The 23179-nt window shown below is 41.0% G+C and overlaps 1 protein-coding gene across 2 annotated transcripts in view; it reads left to right on the forward strand.

Annotated features, from left to right (window-relative positions):
* Positions 1-23179, forward strand: part of LOC110522029 (radixin) — a 64877-nt gene that overhangs the window by 14228 nt on the left and 27470 nt on the right. For both annotated transcript variants that reach the window (XM_021600092.3, XM_021600091.3), the window contains one exon: positions 4781-4864. In XM_021600092.3, coding sequence (XP_021455767.1) covers positions 4781-4864 — 84 coding nt within the window. The remainder of the gene's footprint in view (positions 1-4780; positions 4865-23179) is intronic.

The raw sequence follows: 23179 nt of genomic DNA on the forward strand, positions 1-23179 counted from the left end.
GGAAAGAAATTCCACAAATTTACTTTTAACAAGGCACACCTGTTAATTGAAATGCATTCCAGGTGACTACCTCATGAAGCTGGTTGAGAGAATGCCAAGAGTGTGCAAAGCCGTCATGGCAAAGGATGACTACTTTGAAGAATCTCAATTATGAAATATATTTTGATGTAACACTTTTTTTGGTTACTACATGATTCCATATGTGTTGTTTTGATGTCTTCATTATTATTTTACAATGTAGAAATTAGTAAAAAATAAAGAGACCCTTGAATGAGTAGGTGTGTCCAAACTTGACTTGTACTGTGTGTGATCTTTACATTTTAGTCATTTAACAGATGCTCTTATCCAGAGCGACTTACAGTAGTGAGTGCATACATTGTCATACTTTTTTTTTGTACTGGTCCCCAGTGGGAATCTAATACAGAACCCTGGCGCTGCAATTACCATGTTCTACCAACTGTGCTAAACGGTACTGGATTCCAGTCCATTTCCCCAACTTAGCTGATCCGGTGTCAGTTGAACTTTGTGTTCACATGGAAGATTACTTTCTGGCTCCTTTACACAGCTGACCTGGAGTCAGTTTGACTCTGCAGTCTGGAAGCTGGGGTCCATTAAAATTCATAGTGGTGCAGGAGAGGGACCACTGGGGAGGCCAAGCTGAAAAGGGATCTTTGTTTTGCTGTGTAAATAGTTTTTTTTCTCTTTTCCCTCGCTATTTTGGACGCTGTTTCCTATAGAAGCTCCTCCCCTCCAGGTTTGGTGGTGATAATATCAGCCCTGGGTTTTGTTCAATATAGAAAATATAGCATTTTGAAATGAGTAGGTACTTGCTAAATTTGTCTAATAACATGTTCATTTTCTGTTGTAACATATTTTGCTAGTTTGCCCTACTGAACAACCCATGAACCTCTACCACTCCTATTGTTTGGACTCCTACACGCAAACTAGCCCAGTCACAACTGCAAAATGGGTCTGCTCACAACAATCAATATGTAGATTAGGCTTTTCCGACGTAAAAAAAGAAACAAGCTTTCATGCGCTTTTCTCTTGTAGTCAATTCACTTTGAATTGTTCTTTCTATGGAGTCATTTATTTGGCCATATCTACTGCCATAGTCAAGTCAGATATTATGTATAGGCTCAGTATGTAGCCGGAGGCAGCTAAACATCATGGCAGTGAGTAAATAGTCCAGTCAGTCAGAGCCCAGGCCCCAGCCCAGAAGACATCCCGTTAGACCGTTTCCAGTGGGCGTCATTGAGTTTGCTCACTTCAATTTCACCAGACCAGCTGCTTGAGGAGGAAATGGTAGACTGCAGTCCTTGAGGCGAGTAGAGTACTGCCGAGGCGAGCCTTACTCCCTCTACCCTTGGCCCACAGCCATCCTCCCTTGCCTCCGCCGAACACACCAGTACCACCTGGAGCAGATCAACAGAAAGAGACCAGACCATCACCACCAGAACCAGAGGAGTGGAGGAAGGACTAAAGACACCAACCTACACCTGGAGTGAGCATCCCACAGAGGGGTGCCTCCATTGAACTCTGTCACGGGGTACCAGGTGTGTCTGCTTGCTCTGAGGTTGTCCATCCTCCCCATGCAGGACCGTAGCAGACCAGTGACCAGACAACCCCCAAGACCCAAACACTCAATCCGGACAGTTTTATTTCCATCTCTTCATTCAAAGACTCAATCATGGATACTCTTACTGACAGTTGTGGCTACTTCAAGTGATATAGTTGTCTCTTCCTCCTTGCCCTTTGTGCTGTTGTCTGTGCCCAATAATGTTTGTACAATGTTTTGTGCTGCAACCGTGTTGTGCTGCTGTCATGTTGTGTTGCTGCCATGCTACTTACTGTATGTTATCTTAGGTCTCTCTTTATTTAGTGTTGTGGTGTCTCTCTTGTTGTGGTGTTTTGTTATATTTTATTCTTAATTCCAGCCCCCCCCCCGTAGGAGGCCCTTTGTTAGGTCGTCATAGTAAATAAGAATTTGTTCTTAACTGACTCGCCTAGTTAAATAAATAAAAAGAGCCTCAATGGCATTCACAATGGCCAGGAGATGACAGAAAACACCAAACACTCTGTTGGCAGCAGTCTCCCTCATACCGGAGTCCACACACATCTCTATAGGGTTGTCAGTGCACACCAATAACCTGGGTAAATACTGTAGGCCTCATTTTCTCAACTGAAACATTAGCCCTAGAAGCGAAAGGTGTAGGACTAGGGTTTGTTAGTGAGCTTACAATGCTGATATTGTAATGAATATTATATATTGTAGCAGGAATTAGATGAGAACTAACCTACATGGAATTAAGTCTTTGTAGTCTTTCAATCTTGATGTCATGCCTGATTCATGGAAATCAGAGGGCGCCCTCGTTGCGACATACTATATTTCAAAAAACATTTACCTCAGTGGACCTCCTTAAGCAGGCAGTCATGCCAGGTTTTTTTCTGGGTCAAAAATGGGTGTAGGTGGTGGGTGTGACGGGGGCGTGGCAATGGGCTCGGTCAGCGCAGCTGTATTTGAAACTTTTTTTTAGATCCTGCAATTCTACACATTGTTCCATGAAGCTGAGATGCATTTTAGCAGTTTTAAAGCTAGTTTCCTGCAATTCTACACATTCTGCCATGGAGCCGAGGAAAAATGTTGCAGCAATTTTCCTGCGATTTTTATTTTATTTTACATTATGCATTGTGCCATGACTAATGTTTTTTTGCTTAAACATATAACAAAATCGATATTGCTAAATTCATTGTTTTACAGACAGAAATAGCTCATGAAACATGTTACCAACACTTTACATGTTGCGTTTTTATATTTTTGTTCAGTGTCCTATCATTTATTTTATGAGTCTATAAGCATTCCTGCATGCTCACCTCATAAGGCAGGCCTAAAAAAACAAGGACTTGCCATGTTTGTGCGGTCAGTCTTATCAATTATTAACCAAAGAACGGCATGGCATACCTTTTCTCTCAAAACGGAAGTAAATGAGTGGCCATTGTCAATACAGGCTAAACTCCTGATTAGCTGGTCTGTGTCGAGGGGTTATGACACTATTGCCTCTCCATCTATCGCTATCTCCGTTAGGGGTTCCCTTCTAAAATCAACCATGTTCCTTTTACTGTAACTAACTACAGCTGCTATGGCACCCCTCAGAGCCTTTCCTCTCTAGGTTTCTTTCAATGTTCCTGCCTTCTAGGGAATGTTTCCTAGCCACTGTGCCGTTACTCTTTGGGGCTTTAGGCTGGGTATCTGTGTAATGAACTTTGACAACTGCTGATGTAAAAAAAGGCTTTATAAAATACATTTGATTGAATCTGACTATAGGCCTACATGTGCAGTAGGGGTTTTCACAACCATACACCAGTTTACCACACTAGCTAATGTGTGAAATCTGAAACGAGACCAGGATTAAGTATTTAAAGTGAAACGTGATTTTCACACTCAGTTCCCTCTGATCAGTCTTTGTCTATTACGAGACCTATTTATTTTATTTAACTAGGCAAATAAACACATGGTCTGTTTAGTCTGTACATATCATCCCCTTTGAAGTACAGTACATTTATTTTTTGTACATTACTCTACAGTTGCTCATTCATTGTTACTTCCTAGAGCGTTTGAAAACCTACAGTTGAAGTCGGAAGTTTACATGCACTTAGGTTGGAGTCATTAAAACTTGTTTTTCAACCACTCCACAAATGTCTTGTTAACAAACTATAGATTTATGTTCATCTGTACAAACAATGGTGGCAAGTATAAACACCATGGGACCACGCAGCCGTCATACCGCTCAGGAAGGAGACGCGTTCTGTCTCCTAGAAATGATTGTACTTTGGTGCGAAAAGTGCAAATCAATCCCAGAACAACAGCAAAGGACCTTGTGAAGATGCTGGAGGAAACAGGTACAAAAGTATCTATATCCACAGTAAAACGAGTCCTATATCGACATAACCTGAAAGGCCGCTCAGCAAGGAAGAAGCCACTGCTCCAAACTGCCATTAAAAAAAAGCCAGACTACAGTTTGCAACTACACATGGGGACAAAGATCGCACTTTTTGGAGATATGTCCTCTGGTCTGATGAAACAAAAATAGAACTGTTTGGCCATAATGACCATCTTTATGTTTGGAGGAAAAAGGGGGAGGCTTGCAAGCTGAAGAACACTATCCTAACTGTGAAGCACAGGGTGGCAGCATCATGTTGTGGGGGTGCTTTGCTGCAGGAGGGACTGGTGCACTTCACAAAATGGATGGCATCATGAGGCAGGAAAATTGTGGATATATTGAAGCAACACAGAAAATTTGTGGGCAGAACTGAAAAAGCGAGCAAGTGAGCGTGTGCGAGCAAGGAGGCCTACAAACCTGACTCAGTTACACCAGCTCTGTCAGGATGAATGGGCCAAAATTCACCCAACTTATTGTTGGAAGCTTGTTGAAGGCTACCCAAAACATTTGACCCAAGTTAAACAATTTAAAGGCAATGTTACTAAATACTGAGGGTATGTAAACTTCTGACCCACTGGGAATGTGATGAAAGAAATAAAAGCTGAAAGAAATAATTCTCTCTATTCTGACATTTCACATTCTTAAAATAACTTTGTGATCCTAACTGACAGGGAATTTTTACTAGGATTAAATGTCAGGAATTGTGAAACTGAGTTGAAATGTATTTGGCTAAGGTGTATGTAAACTTCCAACTTCAACTGTATCTCTCTTTTACTAAATAGTAAATACAAATGTTTTTGTGTTACTAATGTCTTTCTGTCATGTCTCTGTCTCCTCAGGTCAATGTTCGCGTCACCACCATGGACGCTGAGCTGGAGTTTGCCGTTCAGCCCAGCACCACTGGCAAACAGCTCTTTGACCAGGTCAGGGTTAACAGTACACTAATGACTGTCATATTAACACAGATATAGGATCTTAATTTGAGTCAGTTTGCTACAACAGGAAAATAACCTTGTAGAAATGTGGATTATAATTAATGGACTTTTTTTAGGGGTCGATCATTTTCTTTCATAAGGTAAAATCAAGTCTGAAATGTCAAATTGGAAATGACATATTACATATATTTAAATGTCCTGCATTGCAGGAAAGTTCTCCTGCAACAGGGTAATCATATTAAGATCCTACATCTGTAGCCACACGTTTAGTATTGTTATCAGTAGTAACAAAACCTGTACCAACACCACAAGTATGTATAGCAGGTTTTTGCTTTGCAATAATTCTCCATTACTGTAATAAGACAATCCATTTAGTGAGGCTTTCTAGGTGTGTGTGTGTGTTGGTCCTGCTCCAGTGACCCACCCTGAACCCTACTCCCCCACCTCTGTATTCATACCTCCAGGCATGTCCTGTCCCCACACACACTCATTAATGTTCTCAAGGAAGGTTTCAAGAGATTTTAGCTGGAACTGTTCTTATCAGACCTTCCCTTCTCTCCTGGAACCATGACGATCATGACCAGGAATGGTGCTGTGCTAAGAGCCAAGAGTTTACGGAAACTGATTAACGATAGTGTGAGAAAACGGAGTATGATGAGTCTTTACTTTGATCAGATTACAATATATAGTGGGGCAAAAAAGTATTTAGTCAGCCACCAATTGTGCAAGTTCTCCCACTTAAAAAGATGAGGCCTGTAATTTTCATCATAGGTACACTTCAACTATGACAGACAAAGTGAGAAGAAAAAAAATCCAGAAAATTACATTGTAGGATTTTTAATGTATTTATTTGCAAATTATGGTGGAAAATAAGTATTTGGTCACCTACAAACAAGCAAGATTTCTGGCTCTCACAGACCTGTAACTTTTTCTTTAAGAGGCTCCTCTGTCCTCCACTCGTTACCTGTATTAATGGCACCTGTTTGAACTTGTTATCAGTATAAACGACACCTGTCCACAACCTCAAACAGTCACACTCAACTCCACTATGGCCAAGACCAAAGAGCTGTCAAAGGACACCAGAAACAAAATTGTAGACCTGCACCAGGCTGGGAAGACTGAATCTGCAATAGGTAAGCAGCTTGGTTTGAAGAAATCAACTGTGGGAGCAATTATTAGGAAATGGAAGACATACAAGACCACTGATACTCTCCCTCGATTTGGGGCTCCACGCAAGATCTCACCCCGTGGGGTCAAAATGATCACAAGGACGGTGAGCAAAAATCCCAGAACCACACGGGGGGACCTAGTGAATGACCTGCAGAGAGCTGGGACCAAAGTAACAAAGCCTACCATCAGTAACACACTACGCCGCCAGGGACTCAAATCCTGCAGTGCCAGACGTGTCCCCCTGCTTAAGCCAGTACCTGTCCAGGCCTGTCTGAAGTTTGCTAGGAAGCATTTGGATGCTCCAGAAGAAGATTGGGAGAATGTCATATTGTCAGATGAAACCAAAATATAACTTTTTGGTAAAACCTCAACTCGTTGTGTTTGGAGGACAAAGAATGCTGAGTTGCATCCAAAGAACACCATACCTACTGTGACGCATGGGGGTGGAAACATCATGCTTTGGGGCTGTTTTTCTGCAAAGGGACCAGGACGACTGATCCGTGTAAAGGAAAGAATGAATGGGGCCATGTATCGTGAGATTTTGAGTGAAAACCTCCTTCCATCAGCAAGGGCATTGAAGATGAAACGTGGCTGGGTCTTTCAGCATGACAGTGATCCCAAACACACCGCCCGGGCAACGAAGGAGTGGCTTCGTAAGAAGCATTTCAAGGTCCTGGAGTGGCCTAGCCAGTCTCCAGATCTCAACCCCATAGAAAATCTTTGGAGAGAGTTGAAAGTCCGTGTTGCCCAGCAACAGCCCCAAAACATCACTGCTCTAAAGGAGATCTGCATGGAGGAATGGGCCAAAATACCAGCAACAGTGTGTGAAAACCTTGTGACGACTTACAGAAAACGTTTGACCTCTGTCATTGCCAACAAAGGGTATATAACAAAGTATTGAGAAACTTTTGTTATTGACCAAATACTTATTTTCCACCATAATTTGCAAATAAATTCATTAAAAATCCTATAATGTGATTTTCTGCATTTTTTTTCTCAGTTTGTCTGTCATAGTTGAAGTGTACCTATGATGAAAATTACAGGCCTCTCATCTTTTTAAGTGGGAGAACTTGCACAATTGGTGGCTGACTAAATACTTTTTTGCCCCACTGTATCTGACAATATAATTGACAATATTTCTGAAAGTGAATCTTCCCAACCACTGTCCTTCCCACGGAACCCAGAAATGTATGGTATCTGTTTAAGTCAGTTCCTGACATCAAAGTCAGTTGATGTTGTACAGCATGTTTTCTGTATAACTTTTTTGAGTACAGCGTGCTTGTACGGCAAGTTCAGAGGGACAATAGGATAATGATGTATTATCAGATTACTGAGTACTGTGCCTTTAGAAAGTATTCATACCCCTTGACTTATTCCACGTGTGACTCACCACCTGGATTTGGTCTTATGTAGCAAAATTTGAAATTGTTTTTGTTACATTGCTAGAAAGTAGAGACTCAGAGCTACAAAATGGTATATCATATACTGCATTTTTTAGGAACAATGGGAAAGTAATTCTGCTTTGAAAGTTGATACACTTGTAACCTCACTTTTGAGAAAAGGGCATTTGAATATTTTGGTACTTACTGGAGAGCCCTTCTTTGTCTACAGCCATTCAGCATTGTTCACACCCTCTTAAGCCAGCCCCACCTATTTCTTTAAGGATTCACATGTGAGGTCGTTTGCTTGTGTAGTTAAGACTAAAAGTGGTAAGTAGCTTACAATAAGGAAACATTTCAGGTAAAGTGTCCAGATGTAAAGAACTTAATAGAAAATGACTGAAGTAAAAGTAACTCACCCATTAAAATACTACTGTCCTGAATAAAAGTATAAAAATATTTGGTTTTAAAAATACTTATGTATCAAAAGTAAATGGAATTGCTAAAATGTACCTCTTAGAACCACCCATCCCGGATCCGGTATATTTGTCATCAGCAACGCTGAATAGCATAGCGTAACAGTCAAATAATATTACTAGAAAATATTCATGAAATCACAAGTGAACTATAGCGAAACACAGCTTAGCCTTTTGTTAATCACCCTGTCGTCTCAGATTTTGAAATTATGCTTTACAGCGAAAGCAATACAAGCGTTTTAAGTTTATCGATAGCATAACAAAACAATAATTACACCTAGCATCAGGTAACTTGGTCACGAAAAATCAGAAAAGCAATCAAATTAATCGTTTACCTTTGATCATCTTCGGATGTTTTCACTCACGAGACTCGCAGTTAGACAGCAAATGTTCCTTTTGTTCCATAAAGATATTTTTTATATCCAAAAACATCCGTTAGTTTGGTGCGTTATGCCCAGGAATCCACCGGAAAGAGCGGTCACGACAACACAGACAAAAATTCCAAATTATATCCATAATGTACACAAACATGTCAAACATTTTTTATAATCAATCCTCAAGGTGTTTTTCAAATATCTATTCGATAATATATCAACCGGGACAGTTGGCTTTCACTAGGACCGGGAGTAACAATGGCCGCCTTTCTCTTTTGCGCACAACTCACTCTGAGAGCCCCCACCTGTCCACTTAAGCAATGTGGTCGTTCACGGTCATTCTTCAAAATAAAAGCCTGAAACTATGTCTAAAGGCTGTTGACACCTTAGGGAAGCCATAGAAAAAGGAATCTGGTTGATATCCCTTTCAATGGTCAATAGGGATGCATAGAAACACAGGGTTTTCAAAATAAGAGTCACTTCCTGATTGGATTTTTCTCAGGCTTTCGCCTGCATATCAGTTCTGTTATACTCACAGACAATATTTTTACAGTTTTGGAAACTTTAGTGTTTTCTATCCTAAGCTGTCAATTATGCATATTCTAGCATCTGGTCCTGAGAAATAGGCCGTTTTACTTTGGGAACGTTATTTTTCCAAACATACATTTTTTTTATTTATTTATGGATAGCAAGGGGCACACTCCAACACTCAGACATAATTTACAAACTAAGCATTTGTATTTAGTGAGTCTGTGTGGTGTATGTCACAAAATGTTATGACCACACATCAATATTCATTTTATATATCAATATTTTGGTGGATGGGTCTCTACAGAAGGTCTAAACTGTACCGCCTATGGTTACTTGCATAGTAGCAATATCAGAAATGGTGTTAATATAAATAAAATAATATACAGTATGTACATGAACACTATCAGTAATGATAGTGATAAATGAGGTAGTTGTATGCATACAATCAGAGGTAAAGTGGCTGAGCAGCAGGATAAAAAAATAATAGTAGCAGCAACGTGTGTGTGTGTGTGTGTGTGTTAGGAGAGAGTCATTTGAATAGAGGGACTGCAGATAGTGCTGATGACTGGTCCGTCCAAACCACGCATGAACAAGGGAATCTATATTCGGAGAGCCTGTTTCTGTCCTGCCCTTGACTTTGGTGCAGGGCATGTGATGTCCATAGCCTTTTCGTCCTTGACCTCCCTGATCTTCTCAAAAATATAAATGTTTGTCTAGCTGTGTCCAGTTCAGGTGGTGCTTGTACAGGCAGACCATCTATGGGAGGAAGGATGTCAGCATTGCGCAGCAACTGAAACCTGGTCCAGACTGAGTCGGAACGCTCCTTGGCGACATCACAAGGCTCCAGAGCATCAAAGCTGTAAAACAGGAAATAACAAAAAAAATGTTGAAGACATGCACATCATCAATTCAACAATCAATTCCCAAGTTTAAAAGAAGAATAACTGCATACAATGCAATGTAAATGTATTCACCTAGTAATGCTTGATCTGAAGCAGCCTCCTGAAGTACGAGTCAGGTGTTGTTGCCAGCCATAGCTTTCCACCAGCACCGTACCATCCTCCAGTCCAACCAGCTGTGGAATGTTGACCCCTGTCACAGGGCTGTCCTTCACAATACCAGCAATCTCAGACAAGGTGTTCACTCTGGTCTTTCTGAAGCGCTGCTTGATGAGGCCGAAGCAGAAGTTGGGGGGGGAACTTGGTGTGGTCTGTGATCAGGAAGTGAAGGTCCGGACTAGAGGTCGACCGGTTAATCGGAATGGCCGATTAATTAGGGCCGATTTTCAAGTTTTCATAACAATCGGAAATTGGCATTTTTGGATACCGATTTAGCCGTTTTTAAAAATTATATATTTTTTTACACCTTTTTATTTAATCTTTATTTAACTAGGCAAGTCAGTTAAGAACACATTCTTATTTTCAATGACGGCCTAGGAACGGTGGATTAACTGCCTCGTTCAGGGGCAGAACGACAGATTTTCACCTTGTCAGCTCGGCGGATTCAATCTTGCAACCTTACAGTTAACTAGTCCAACACTCTAACCACCTGATTACATTGCACTCCACGAGGAGACTGCCTGTTACGCGATGCAGTAAGCCAAGGTAAGTTGCTAGCTAGCATTAAACTTATCTTATAAAAAAACTATCAATCAATGATAATCACTAGTTGACTACAAATGGTTGATATTACTAGTTTATCTAGCGTGTCCTGCGTTGCATATAATCAATGCGGTGCGTATCGTTGCTCCATTGTGTACCTAACCATAAACATCAATGCCTTTCTTAAAATCAATACACAGAAGTACATATTTTTAAACCTGCATATTTAGCTAAAAGAAATCCAGGTTAGCAGGCAATATTAACCAGGTGAAATTGTCAATTCTCTTGTGTTCATTGCACGCAGAGTCAGTGTATATGCAACAGTTTGCCAGGATTTTACGTAATTATGACATAACATTGAGTGTTGTGCAATGTAACAGGAATATTTAGACTAATGGATGCCACCCGTTAGATAAAATACGGAACGGTTCCGTTTTTCACTGAAAGTCTTGTTTTTGAGATGATAGTTTCCAGATTCGACCATATTAATTAACCTAAGGCTGGTATTTCTGTCTGTTATGTTATAACTAAGTCTATGATTTGATAGAGCAGTCTGACTGAGCGGTGGTAGGCAGCAGCAGGCTCGTAAGCTTTCATTCAAACGGCACTTTAGTGCGTTTTGCCAGCAGCTCTTCGTTGTGTGTCAAGCATTGCGCTGTTTATGACTTCAAGCCTATCTACTCCCGAGATTAGGCTCGTGTAACCAATGTGAAATGGCTAGCTAGTTAGCGGGGTGCGCGCTAATAGCGTTTCAAACGTCACTCGCTCTGAGACTTGGAGTGGTTGTTCCCCTTGCTCTGCATGGGTAACGCTGCTTCGTGGGTGGCTGTTGTGTTCATGGTTCGAGCCCAGGTAGGGGCGGGGAGAGGAATGGAAGCTATACTGTTCCACTGGCAATACTAAAGTGCCTATAAGAACATCCAATAGTCAAAGGTTAATGAAATACAAATGGTATAGAGGGAAATAGTCCTCTAATTCCTTTAATAACTACAACCTAAAACTCCTTACCTGGGAATATTGAAGACTCATGTTAAAAGGAACCACCAGCTTTCATATGTTCTCATGTTCTGAGCAAGGAACTTAAACGTTAGCTTTCTTACATTGCACTTTAACTTCTCCAACACTTTGTTTTTACATTATTTAAACCAAATTGAACATGTTTCATTATTTATTTGAGGCTAAATTGATTTTATTGATGTATTATATGAAGTTAAAATAAGTGTTCATTCAGTATTGTTGTAATTGTCATTATTACAAATACATTTTAAAAAATTGTCCGATTTTTAATCTGTATCGGCTTTTTTGGTCCTACAATAATCGGTATCGGCGTTGAAAAAATCAGAATCGGCCCACGTCTAGTCCGGACTGTGGTGGAGCTTGTGCATGGTCCGCCAGGCACAACACCAGAGCACAAACTTGTTCTTGTTTTGGCCACTGCAGTTTGGCCATCACAATTCAGGTCCACACGTGTTTCCCCACATGGTGCATGTAGTTGATGACTGCGCTGCTGCCTTTGCTGGATGACATGACTTCATCAATCAAGCAGTTGACTTGTTGTGCTATTCCTTCACAGCAGACACCAAACAAGCCACACTTGCGAGGAGTTAAAAAGTAGATGGGAACTGGCTGCATAGGGTCAGAAGGATAGTGCACTTGCAAACAACAAAGTAACATTAAGATAAATTACAACTAATTGTCTCACCCCTGTCAATCTGTCTTTACACCGCTCAGTGAAATGTATTTGTTGCCTTCCATCCATCCATATGTATATCTCTTTCTCTCGCTCGGTCAAATGTTTTAGAACACCTACGTGTTCAAGAAAATAGTAAAGACTTCAAAACTATGAAATAAAGCATGTGGAATGATGTAGTAACCAAAAGGTGTCCTCTTCAGTCTACCCCCTCCTTTTTCGAACATTCTGTTAAAAATCGCGCAACATTTCAGCATCCTGCTACTCATGCCAGGAATATAGTATATGCATATGATTAGTATGTGTGGATAGAAAACACTCTGAAGTTTCTAAAACTGGTTAAATAACGTCTGTGACTATAACAGAACGGGAACAGCAAGCGAAATCCCAAGAAAAACCTGGTCACAAAAACCACAAAAGTATTAATCCGCCAGTCTCTGAGTTGTTTATTGCAAGCAAAAATATATAGCAGGGAGCTTGCAGTTCCTACAACTTCCACACGATGTAGCCAAAAACTTCATTTTCATTGACAAAAATCCTTTGTGTAATGACAAATAGATCCTTCATTCCGTCCAGCATACAGCAATCGATTTTGGAAGAGAGAAAAAGGACAACGTTTTCTTGAGTAGCTGCTATTGAATACAGATCGCCCAGTGATCAATTTGATCGCTTATTAACGTTTACAAATACCTAAAGTTGGGTTACAAAAGTAGGTTGAAGTGTTTTGTCAAAGAATATAGGCAACTTATATAATTTAAAAAAATGACGTGTGTTGGAAGAGAGCTTTTTTCCTGAACCAGACAGGCTATACAAATGGATATTTTGGGCATACATGGACTGATTTAATCGGGAAAAAGACCCAATTGTGATGTTTATGGAACATATAGGAGTGCCAACAAAGAATATCATCAAAGGTAATGAATGTTTTTATATTTTATTTCTGCGTTTTGTGTAGTGCCGGCTACGCTAATTATTTTGTTTACGTCCCCTTCAGGTATATTGGGGTGTTGCATGCTATCAGATAATAGCTTCTCATGCTTTCGCCGAAAAGCATTTTAAAAATCTGACTTGTTGGCTAGATTCACAACGAGTGTAGCTTTAATTCAATACCCTGCATGTGTGTTTTAATGAACGTTTGAGTTTTAACGAGTACATTTAGCATTTAGCGTAGCGCATTTGCATTTCCAGGTGTCTAGATGAGACGTCTGCGTCTCAAGTAGGAGCAAGAATTAAACAAATCAAAATATATTTGAGATTCTTCAAATAGTCACCCTTTCCTTGATGACAGCTTGGTGTTCTCTCAACCAGCTTCATTAGGTCTGTAATGCATTTCAATATCAATTAACACGTGTGCCTTAATGTGTGGAATGTCTTTCCTTAACCTGTTGCGACGAGCAATCCCGTATCCGGGAGCGTAATTATAGCCTCGAGCTCATTACCATAACGCAACGTTAACTATTCATGAAAATCGCAAATGAAATGAAATGAAATAAATATATTGGCTCACAAGCTTAGCCTTTTGTTAACAACACTGTCATCTCAGATTTTCAAAAAATGCATTTCAATCATAGCTACACAAGCATTTGTGTAAGAGTATTGATAGCTAGCATAGCATTAAGCCTAGCATTCAGCAGGCAACATTTTCACAAAAACAAGAAAAGCATTCAAATAAAATAATTTACCTTTTGAAGAACTTCGGATGTTTTCAATGAGGAGACTCAGTTAGATAGCAAATGTTCAGTTTTTCCCAAAATATTATTTGTAAATCGCTCCGTTTTGTTCATCACGTTTGGCTGAGAAAAAACCCTGAAAATTCAGTCATTACAGCGCAAACTTTTTTCCAAATTAACTCCATAATATCGACAAACATGGCAAACGTTGTTTAGAATCAATCCTCAAGGTGTTTTTCACATATCTATTCGATGATAAGTCACTCGTGGCAGATTGGTTTCTCCTCTGTTCAAAATGGAAAAAATGCGCGCACCTGGAGATTACGCAATAGTTTCGACGGAGGACACCGAGCGGACACCTGGTAAATGTAGTCTCTTATGGTCAATTTTCCAATGATATGCCTACAAATACGTCACAATGCTGCAAACACCTTGGGGAAACGACGGAAAGTGTAGGATCTCTCCTTGCGCATTCACAGCCATATAAGGAGACATTGGAACACAGCGCCTCAAATCTGGCTCACTTCCTGTATGAAATTTCATCTTGGTTTCGCCTGTAGCATTAGTTCTGTGGCACTCACAGACAATATCTTTGCAGTTTTGGAAACATCAGTGTTTTCCTTCCAAAGCTGTCAATTATATGCATAGTCGAGCATCTTTTCGTGACAAAATATCTTGTTTAAAACGGGAATGTTTTTCATCCAAAAATGAAATACTGCCCCCAGAGGTTCAAGAGGTTAATGCGTTTGAGCCAGTCAGTTGTGTTGTGACAAGGGTGGGATGGCGTATCGCTACAGAATGCTGTGGTAGCCATGCTGGTTAAGTATACACCCTTGGGTGTATACAGAAGATAGCCAGCCCTATTTGGTAAAATACCAAGTCCATATTATGGCAAGAACAGTTCATATAAGGAAAAATAAATGACAGGCCATTACTTTAAGACACAAAGGTCAGTCGCAAAACCATCAAGCGCTATGATGGAACAGGCTCTCATGAGGACCGCCACAGGAATGAAAGACCCAGAGTTACCTCTGCAGATGATACGTTCATTAGAGGTACCAGTCTCAGAAATTGCAGCCAAGTAAATGCTTCAGAGTTCAAGTAACAGACGCATCTCAACATCAATTGTTCAGAGGAGACTGTGAATCAGGCCTTCATGGTCGAATTGCTGCTAAGAAACCACTACTAAAGGACACCAATAAGAAGAGACTTGCTTGGGCCAAGAAAGACGAGCAATGGAAATTAGTAGTTTGGTCTGGAGTAAAAATTTGAGATTTTTGATTCCAACCGATGTCTTTGAGATACGGTGTGGGTAAACTGATGATCTCTGTATGTGTATTTCCCACCGTAAAGCATGGAGGAGGTGTTATGAAGTGGGGGTTCTTTGCTGGTGACACTTTCTGTGATTTATTTAGAATTTAAGGCACACTTAACCAGCATGTCTACCACAGCATTCTGTAGCGATACGCCATCCCATCTGTTTTGGGCGTAGTGTGACTATCATTTGTTTTTCAACGACCCAACACATCCTCAGGCTGTGTAAGGGCTATTTTACCAAGAAGGAGAGTGATGGAGTGCTGCATCAGATGACCTGGCCTCCACAATCCCCCGATCTCAACCAAATTGAGATGGTTTGGGATGAGTTGGACCGCAGAGTGAAGCAAAGGCAGCCAACAAGTGCTCAGCATATGTGGGAACTCCTTCAAGACTGTTGGAAAAGCATTCCAGGTGAAGCTGGTTGAGTGAATGCCAAGCGTGTGCGAAGCTGTCATCAAGGCAAAGGGTGGCTATTTGAAAAATCTCAAATATAATCTACATTGATTTAACACTTTATTTTTGATTACTACATGATCCCATTTGTGTTATTTTATAGTTTTGATGTCTTCACTATTTTATTTGTTGTTGAGTGTATATGTCCTTAATCAGTATAAAGGAGGAAATGTTGCTTATGTGTTGAGCAAAATCAAAGCTGTAATCTATCCTGATGTCTTTGCTTGCTGGTTGTGGGGGCCCCCAGAGACAACTACAGGTCTTGACAGGTTGTCTTGCAGTCAGCAACCATCTTCTGGTAGACAGATCGCTCACTCTGAACAAGCAGGAGATGCTGCTCTTGCTTCTTCAGCTTGGCTGACCTAACAGCTTCTGGCAGATTGGCAGATCTGAAGAGCCCATAGCACTTGTCTGTCCTCAGCTTGAGTTCTGGGGCAGCAATTTTCTCCACAGATTCCTGAAAGAAGACAGCCCGACTACACGCACCTCTGGAAAATACAGAAAAAAATGTGAGATCAATAAAAGTAGTGCCAATCATGTTGGTTGGTCAATTAAATGGTAAAATGTGTTTATGCTTTACATACCAAGTGTTGTCATCGATTCCTTGTAGAGACGCCACACTACTGCTTTTGTCACACGGGATTGTCACACAGCTTTCCACCAAAATTGTTTGTCCTAGGTGGCGTCCTGGTAATACTATTGCATTATCCTCGGTGTAGTTGAAGTTCACCACTAGCTGCCAGTCCTCATGCTTCAGGTGTAACCTGTGCTTGCTTGGGCCAGCTCTCTTTTAGATGGGAGTCATTAGACCATTCTCCTTATATGACTGGTAGAGGAGAGTCAGGCGTGTTCTACTAATGCTGAAAGACAAATTCCAGATACAAACGTTACACACACTTCATATATTAAGTTAATGTTAGCTAGCATTCCAGCCATCTAACATCCGCTAACGTTATCTAGCTAACAGCAAGCTTTAACTTGGGGTCTTTTGTTTAGACATGTAACGTTAGCTAGCTAAAAAATTATCTGAAATCCCAATCCATAGAGTAACATTAGCAAGCCAGCCATCAAACTGGGTAGCTAACAACAAGCTTCAGCAATACAAACCGATTGTCATAGCTAGCTAAAGTTAAGCAAAATGGGTTCAATTTTAGATTCTTACCCGTATACATGGATGAAAGCTTCAGACTGCAACCCCTTTTATTAAATAAGACATCCTGTGTCTTTTCCCTTTAGTTTGAACAGCTTGTTTGGCCCGTTGTGTCAAGTCACCCTGTGCAATGCCATAAGAATCATCAGATCTTTCTCCCTCTGTCACCTATGCCATGGGGGTTTCCCTCAGTCAACTTCTTCCGTGACAAGAACACTGTTGATTGTCACCTTTTTCTTCTCCATCACTGTCATCAGAAGACTCTCCAATGTCGTCTTCAATTAAAATGTTTTTACCTGAATCAGGGATTCCCTCATCGTCGGATTCATTTTCGGAGTCCGAGAGAGTCAGCGTGGCACGATCGTCCTCCAGAAAGTAGTCCATCACAACTTTTTCCCACTGACCTTTGTCGATAGCGCCTGATTTAAATTCAGGGCAGCAATGTTATTGAGAGCAGTAGCAACACATTTGCTGTTCTCCATGGCTAACGTTATATCTTTAAGAAAAACCGCAGTAGAACGGATTTTCTTCGCATTACGAGTAGCTCATTTTATAGACACAAGGTGCTACACCTCAGACCAATCCAAACTCATCTCTCGGAATGTTCAGCCCACTCATTATCTCAGCCAATCATGGTTGCTGTCTTTTTCTGTGGCTAAACCAACTAGGCTCATCATTTTAAATGTTTTATTCGTATTGACAGATGGCACACAAGTTTGATATTAAGGCACATGAAAGTTCACATGTTCGAGAAGGCATTTCTGCCAAAGAATGCATTTTGATAAACTTTTTTAACGTTGAAACGGCTCTCCTGTGAAGTCGTTTGCGACATATGCCCAGTTTCCTGAATCGGGTCACATTTTGTTGTTACAGCCTGAATTCAAAATGTATTCAATAAAAACAAATCTCACGCATCTACACACAATAGCCCATAATAATAACAGTGAAAACATGTTTTTAGAAAGTTGAGCAAATTTATTGAAAATGAAATGCAGAAATATCTAATTTACATAAGTATTCACATCCTTGAGTCAATACTTTGTAGATGCACCTTTGTGGATAAGTCTAAGAGCTTTCCACACTTGGATTGTGAAACATTTGTCCATTATTATTTTAAAAATTCTTTAAGCTCTGTGAAATTGGTTGTTGATCATTGCTAGACAAACATTTTCAGGTTTTGCCATATTTCAAGTAGATTTATGTTGGCTGCTCAGGAACAATCATTTTCTTCTTGGTAAGCAACTCCAGTGTAGATTTGGCTTTGTGTTTTAGGTTATTGTTCTGCTGAAAGGTGAATTCAGTTTCCCTGTTAAATTTGCCTATGCTTGGTTCTGCTTTTTATCCTGAAAAACTCCCCAGTCCTTAATGATTACAAGCATACCCATAACATGATGCAACCACCACTGTGCTTGAAAATATGGAGAGTGGTACTCAATGTGCAGTATTGGATTTGCCCCAAACATAACACTTTGTATTCAGGACAAAAAGTTAATTGCTTTGCCACATTTTTTTGCAGTATTACTTTAGTTCCATGCAAACAGGATGCATGTTTTGGAATATTTGTAATCTGTTCAGGTTTCCCTTTTCACTCTGCCAATTAGGTTAGTATTGAGGAGTAACTACAATGTTGATCCATCCTCAGTTTTCTCCTATTACAGCCATTCAACTCTGACTCTCTTAAAGTCACCATTGGTCTTATGGTGAAATCCCGGAGTGGTTTCCATCCTCTCTGGCAACTGAGTTAGGAAGGAAGCCTGTATCTTTGTGGTGACTGGGTATATTGATACTCCATCCAAAGTGTAATTAATAACTTCACCATGCTCAAAGGGATATTCAATGTATTTTTAAAAATGTTTTACCCATTTACCAATAAGTGCCCTTCTTTGCGAGGCACTGGAAAACCACCCTGGTCTTTGTGGTTGAATCTGTGTTTGAAATTCACTGTTTGACTGAGGGGACCTTACAGATAATTGTGTATATGTGGGGTACAGAGATGATGTAGTCATTAAAGTCATGTTAAACATGAAACACTATGTCACTCTGAGTGAGTCCATACAACGTATTATGTGACTTGTTAAGCACATTTTTACTCCTGAAATGATTTAGGCTTGCCATAACAAGGGGGTTAAGTAATTGACTCAAGACATTTTAAATTCTTAATTCGTACAAATTTTGAAAAACATGATTGCGCTTTAACATTATGAGGGGTATTGTTTGTGTGTGTGTGTGTAGGCGTGTGAGGGGTGTGAAGACTTTCTAAAGGCACAAGATCTTGTAGTATGTTGCTGGAACCTCTTATTGGTCCATCAGTGTACTATACTGCATGTTCTTATCTAATGTTTGAGTCCCATGTTGTCATATTCTGTAGCTACAGTGTGGACTTGATTCCAAAGGCACCATGGGATGTAGCAAGCCTCTAGTCCACCACGCAATGGGGAGAGGAAAGGCATTGTCTTGGCTTGCCATAGCCACTTCCTGAATAACTTGTTTGTCAGTTGTGTGTACGTGTGTGTGGAAACATGACTAGGGAATTTGACCTTCAGGCCCTCTGCAGTGATATTAGCATTAGATTCTGTTGTTCAGGATTGTCAGCATTAGATTCAGACGTTCCACTTTTTAGTGTCACTAAGAATTCCTTTGTCTTGGCAATTTTCCATCTGATAACCACCAGTAACCACAGGTGAAGTCCACTGACGTCTACTTCCTCTAGTTAGCAGTGTGTTTGTCAGAAGCCTGTGACCTAATTGCATTAGAAACCTGGCTGGACGGGTGAAGTCGGTAGCAGAAATACCCTGCAGACACACAGACTGACAGATAGGCACACTCACACTCACACTCACACTCACACTCACACTCACACTCACACTCACACTCACACTCACACTCAGACAGACTGGCGGTTGGTTAAGTGGAAATGCTGAGTAAAACCAGTGGTGAGCTCATCCCTGGGGTGTTCCCCTGTTAAAGTGGCCTGGCTTGGGGCCCTCGTTGTGGTGGGCCTTGATCATAGCCTCGCTGCCTTAGTGACGTGCAGCCCTAATGGGACAAATTGCTGCTGGCCTGCCACTCTTCAACTCATACCCACTTTGATTTCCCATAGAACTACTCAAAGGCTTTTTCCTTTTAGTTTTTCTTAGGATACTTTACAAATGGAACCATATTGTGGGCCCTGGTCAAAAGTAGTGCACTGAAAACATTTTACAATGTAGTCATATAGCAGACTCTCTTAACCCTAATTGCTCCTGTAAGTCACTTTGGATAAGTGCCTTGCTCAAGCACATAATAGGGAATAGGGTGTGATTTGGAACACAACCTTAGATACTGTGTATGTGTACTTTTGGGACAGGCCACCTAAATAGAGGAAGGGGTAGTTCAAGAGGTGGCACACTCATGCAGTAATAACACAATACCAGAAGACGGACTAGTCTTCAAACTGAGGATTTTAGTTGTTGGTTTCTCTGTCTCCACTCTCAATGCATGTGTGGTCACTCACTCACTCACTCACTCACTCACTCACTCTGAGTGTGCCCCTTCCCCTGAGTAATCTGGAACAATTAGTTGGAACTTTACGTTAGTCAGCGGATGCAGGAAGTAATGCCGTTTTGGGAATGGTTGCATTCCTCTCTCTCTTTCATCACAGGGCTTGGGCCCTCATAAACGCTTGGAAGACTGACTGCAGTGAGAATGCCAGGCGTGGTGGCATTTGCGGCCCTGTATCACTGTTCCGACTGCACGTGATAGAGTACGGGATTCTTAAAAGGGATTCTATATCGGTTTTGTATCCTCCAGTTTTATATACATCCTTTTGATAATACTGAACATTTTATTGATGATCTGCACCCCAAAGCTAAAAAATGTGAGATTGTTTAGATGTATTCCTGCGTGAAATAATTATAGGATCCATTCTAGGACCCAGGTAACCTAGGTCTTTTGTGTTAGTTGAGAACAGCTCACAGGTAATCTACAGTTTGAGCTTACTTGACTCAACTGCAAATGTTTGTTTTAGATACAGTGGGGCACAAAAGTATTCAGCCAGCCACCAATTGTGCATGTTCTCCCACTTAAAAAGATGAGAGGCCTGTAATGTTCATCATAGGTACACTTCAACTATGACAGATAAAATGAGAAAAAAAATCCAGAAAATCACATTGTAGGATTTTTAATGAATTTATTTGCAAATTATGGTGGAAAATAAGTATTTGGTCAATAACAAAAGTTTCTCAATACTTTGTTATATACCCTTTGTTGGCAATGACAGAGGTCAAACTTTTTTTCTTGCTGGGCAACACGGACTTTCAACTCCCTCCAAAGATTTTCTATGGGGTTGAGATCTGGAGACTGGCTAGGCCACTCCAGGACCTTGAAATGCTTCTTACGAAGCCACTCCTTTGTTGCCCGGGCAGTGTGTTTGGGATCATTGTCATGCTGAAAGACCCAGGCACGTTTCATCTTCAATGCCCTTGCTGATGGAAGGAGGTTTTCTCTTAAAATCTCACGATACATGGCCCCATTCATTCTTTCCTTTACACGGATCAGTCGTCCTGGTTCCTTTGCAGAAAAACAGCCCCAAAGCATGATGTTTCCACCCCCATGCTTCACAGTAGGTATGGTGTTCTTTGGATGCAACTCAGCTTTCTTTGTCCTCAACTCAAATCGTTGTGTTTCTTTACCAAAACGTTATATTTTGGTTTCATCTGACCATATGACATTCTCCCAATCTTCTTCTGGAGCATCCAAATGCTTTCTAGCAAACTTCAGACGGGCCTGGACATGTACTGGCTTAAGCAGGGGGACACGTCTGGCACTGCAGGATTTGAGTCCCTGGCGGCGTAGTGTGTTACTGTTGGTAGGCTTTGTTACTCTGGTCCCAGCTCTCTGCAGGTCATTCACTAGGTCCCCCCGTGTGGTTCTGGGATTTTTGCTCACCGTTTCTAGTGATCATTTTGACCCCGCGGGGTGAGATCTTGCGTGGAGCCCCAGATTGAGGGAGAGTATCAGTGGTCTTGTATGTCTTCCATTTCCTCATAATTGCTCCCACAGTTGATTTCTTTAAACCAAGCTGCTTACCTATTGCAGATTCAGTCTTCCCAGCCTGGTGCAGGTGTACAATTTTGTTTCTTGTGTCCTTTGACAGCTCTTTGGTCTTGGCCATAGTGGGGTTTGGAGTGTGACTGTTTGAGGTTGTGGACAGGTGTCTTTTATACTGATAACAAGTTCAAACAGATGCCATTAATACAGGTAACGAGTGGAGGACAGAGGAGCCTCTTAAATATGAAGTTACAGGTCAGTGAGAGCCAGAAATCTTGCTTGTTTGTAGGTGACCAAATACTTATTTTCCACCATAATTTGCAAATTCATAAAATCCTACAATGATTTTCTGGATTTTTTTTCTTCTCATTTTGTCTGTCATAGTTGAAGTGTACCTATGATTACAGGCCTCTCATCTTTTTAAGTGGGAGAATTTGCACAACTGGTGGCTGACTAAATACTTTTTTGCCCCACTGTATTTTCAATGATTGGCTGATTTTGAAGTGGTCTGGCAGTGAGTGGCACACCTAGTTTGTAACTCTTTGGTGCGGCCTCTACTCAAAACAAAAGCCTTTTAACTCTTGGAATGTTGATTAGTTCATTCCAGTACTCAGTGGGGATTAGCTCTTTCTCTTAAATACTGGTATCGTCCTCGATCAAAAATACTCTTATTTTATTAAATGCTGTTTTACCCATTCATAGAGGGACATTTTCTGGCCTCAAAGGCCTCTCGTTGTACCAGAACTCCTGTAGCTTATCCCCCCTTGGAAAAGGAATCCTTCATTTAGAGTCCCCCCTTGTGTGGTTCCTGGATGCAAAAACACCATGAAAGGACCTGTTTGTGTCCTGAAACCCTCAGGACTTTCATTCCAGGTGAGACAACACTGTCATAAACACTCTCTCGTTTCAGGCCCGACCACTCAGTGCTCGTTGTTGTAATGCAACCCCGTCAGGTTACCCGGACCCGTATTAGGTGGCGTCTAAGTAAGTCCGGGGGCGCTTGATTTAATTTTAACCTTGGCCACTGCTTATTGGATAGGAATGGGCTTGGCCTGAGTGCCTGCCGTGTGTGTTGTTGACTGAAACTGCTTTACCCAGGCAGCTAAGCACCTGATGATTGGGTGGGGAATTTGGCAGTAGCACAAGCAGAACAGGGCCTGGCGACTGGTGAGAGTTTCTCATCCTAAATGCCCGGGCTATAGACTCTAACTTTTATATAGAACTTCTACGCAAGGTTTCCCAAACACAGATTTAATCCTAGCCCTGAATTCACAATCATTCTCAATTGGAGGCTTATTTCGTGTCCAGGAAACCTACCCATGGGTTTTGTCAGAATTGTGCACCATAGTCCATTATACAGGGTATCATAAGCATTCACCACCCTTGGATTTCTTAATGTTATTGTGTTATACATTTTAATCCCAATTTGTCTTTTTTTTTGTAAACGATCTACACAAAACACTG

Source organism: Oncorhynchus mykiss, chromosome 4 (assembly GCF_057628025.1).
Source record: "Oncorhynchus mykiss isolate SJ-2025 chromosome 4, ASM5762802v1, whole genome shotgun sequence".
Classification (NCBI taxonomy): domain Eukaryota; kingdom Metazoa; phylum Chordata; class Actinopteri; order Salmoniformes; family Salmonidae; genus Oncorhynchus; species Oncorhynchus mykiss.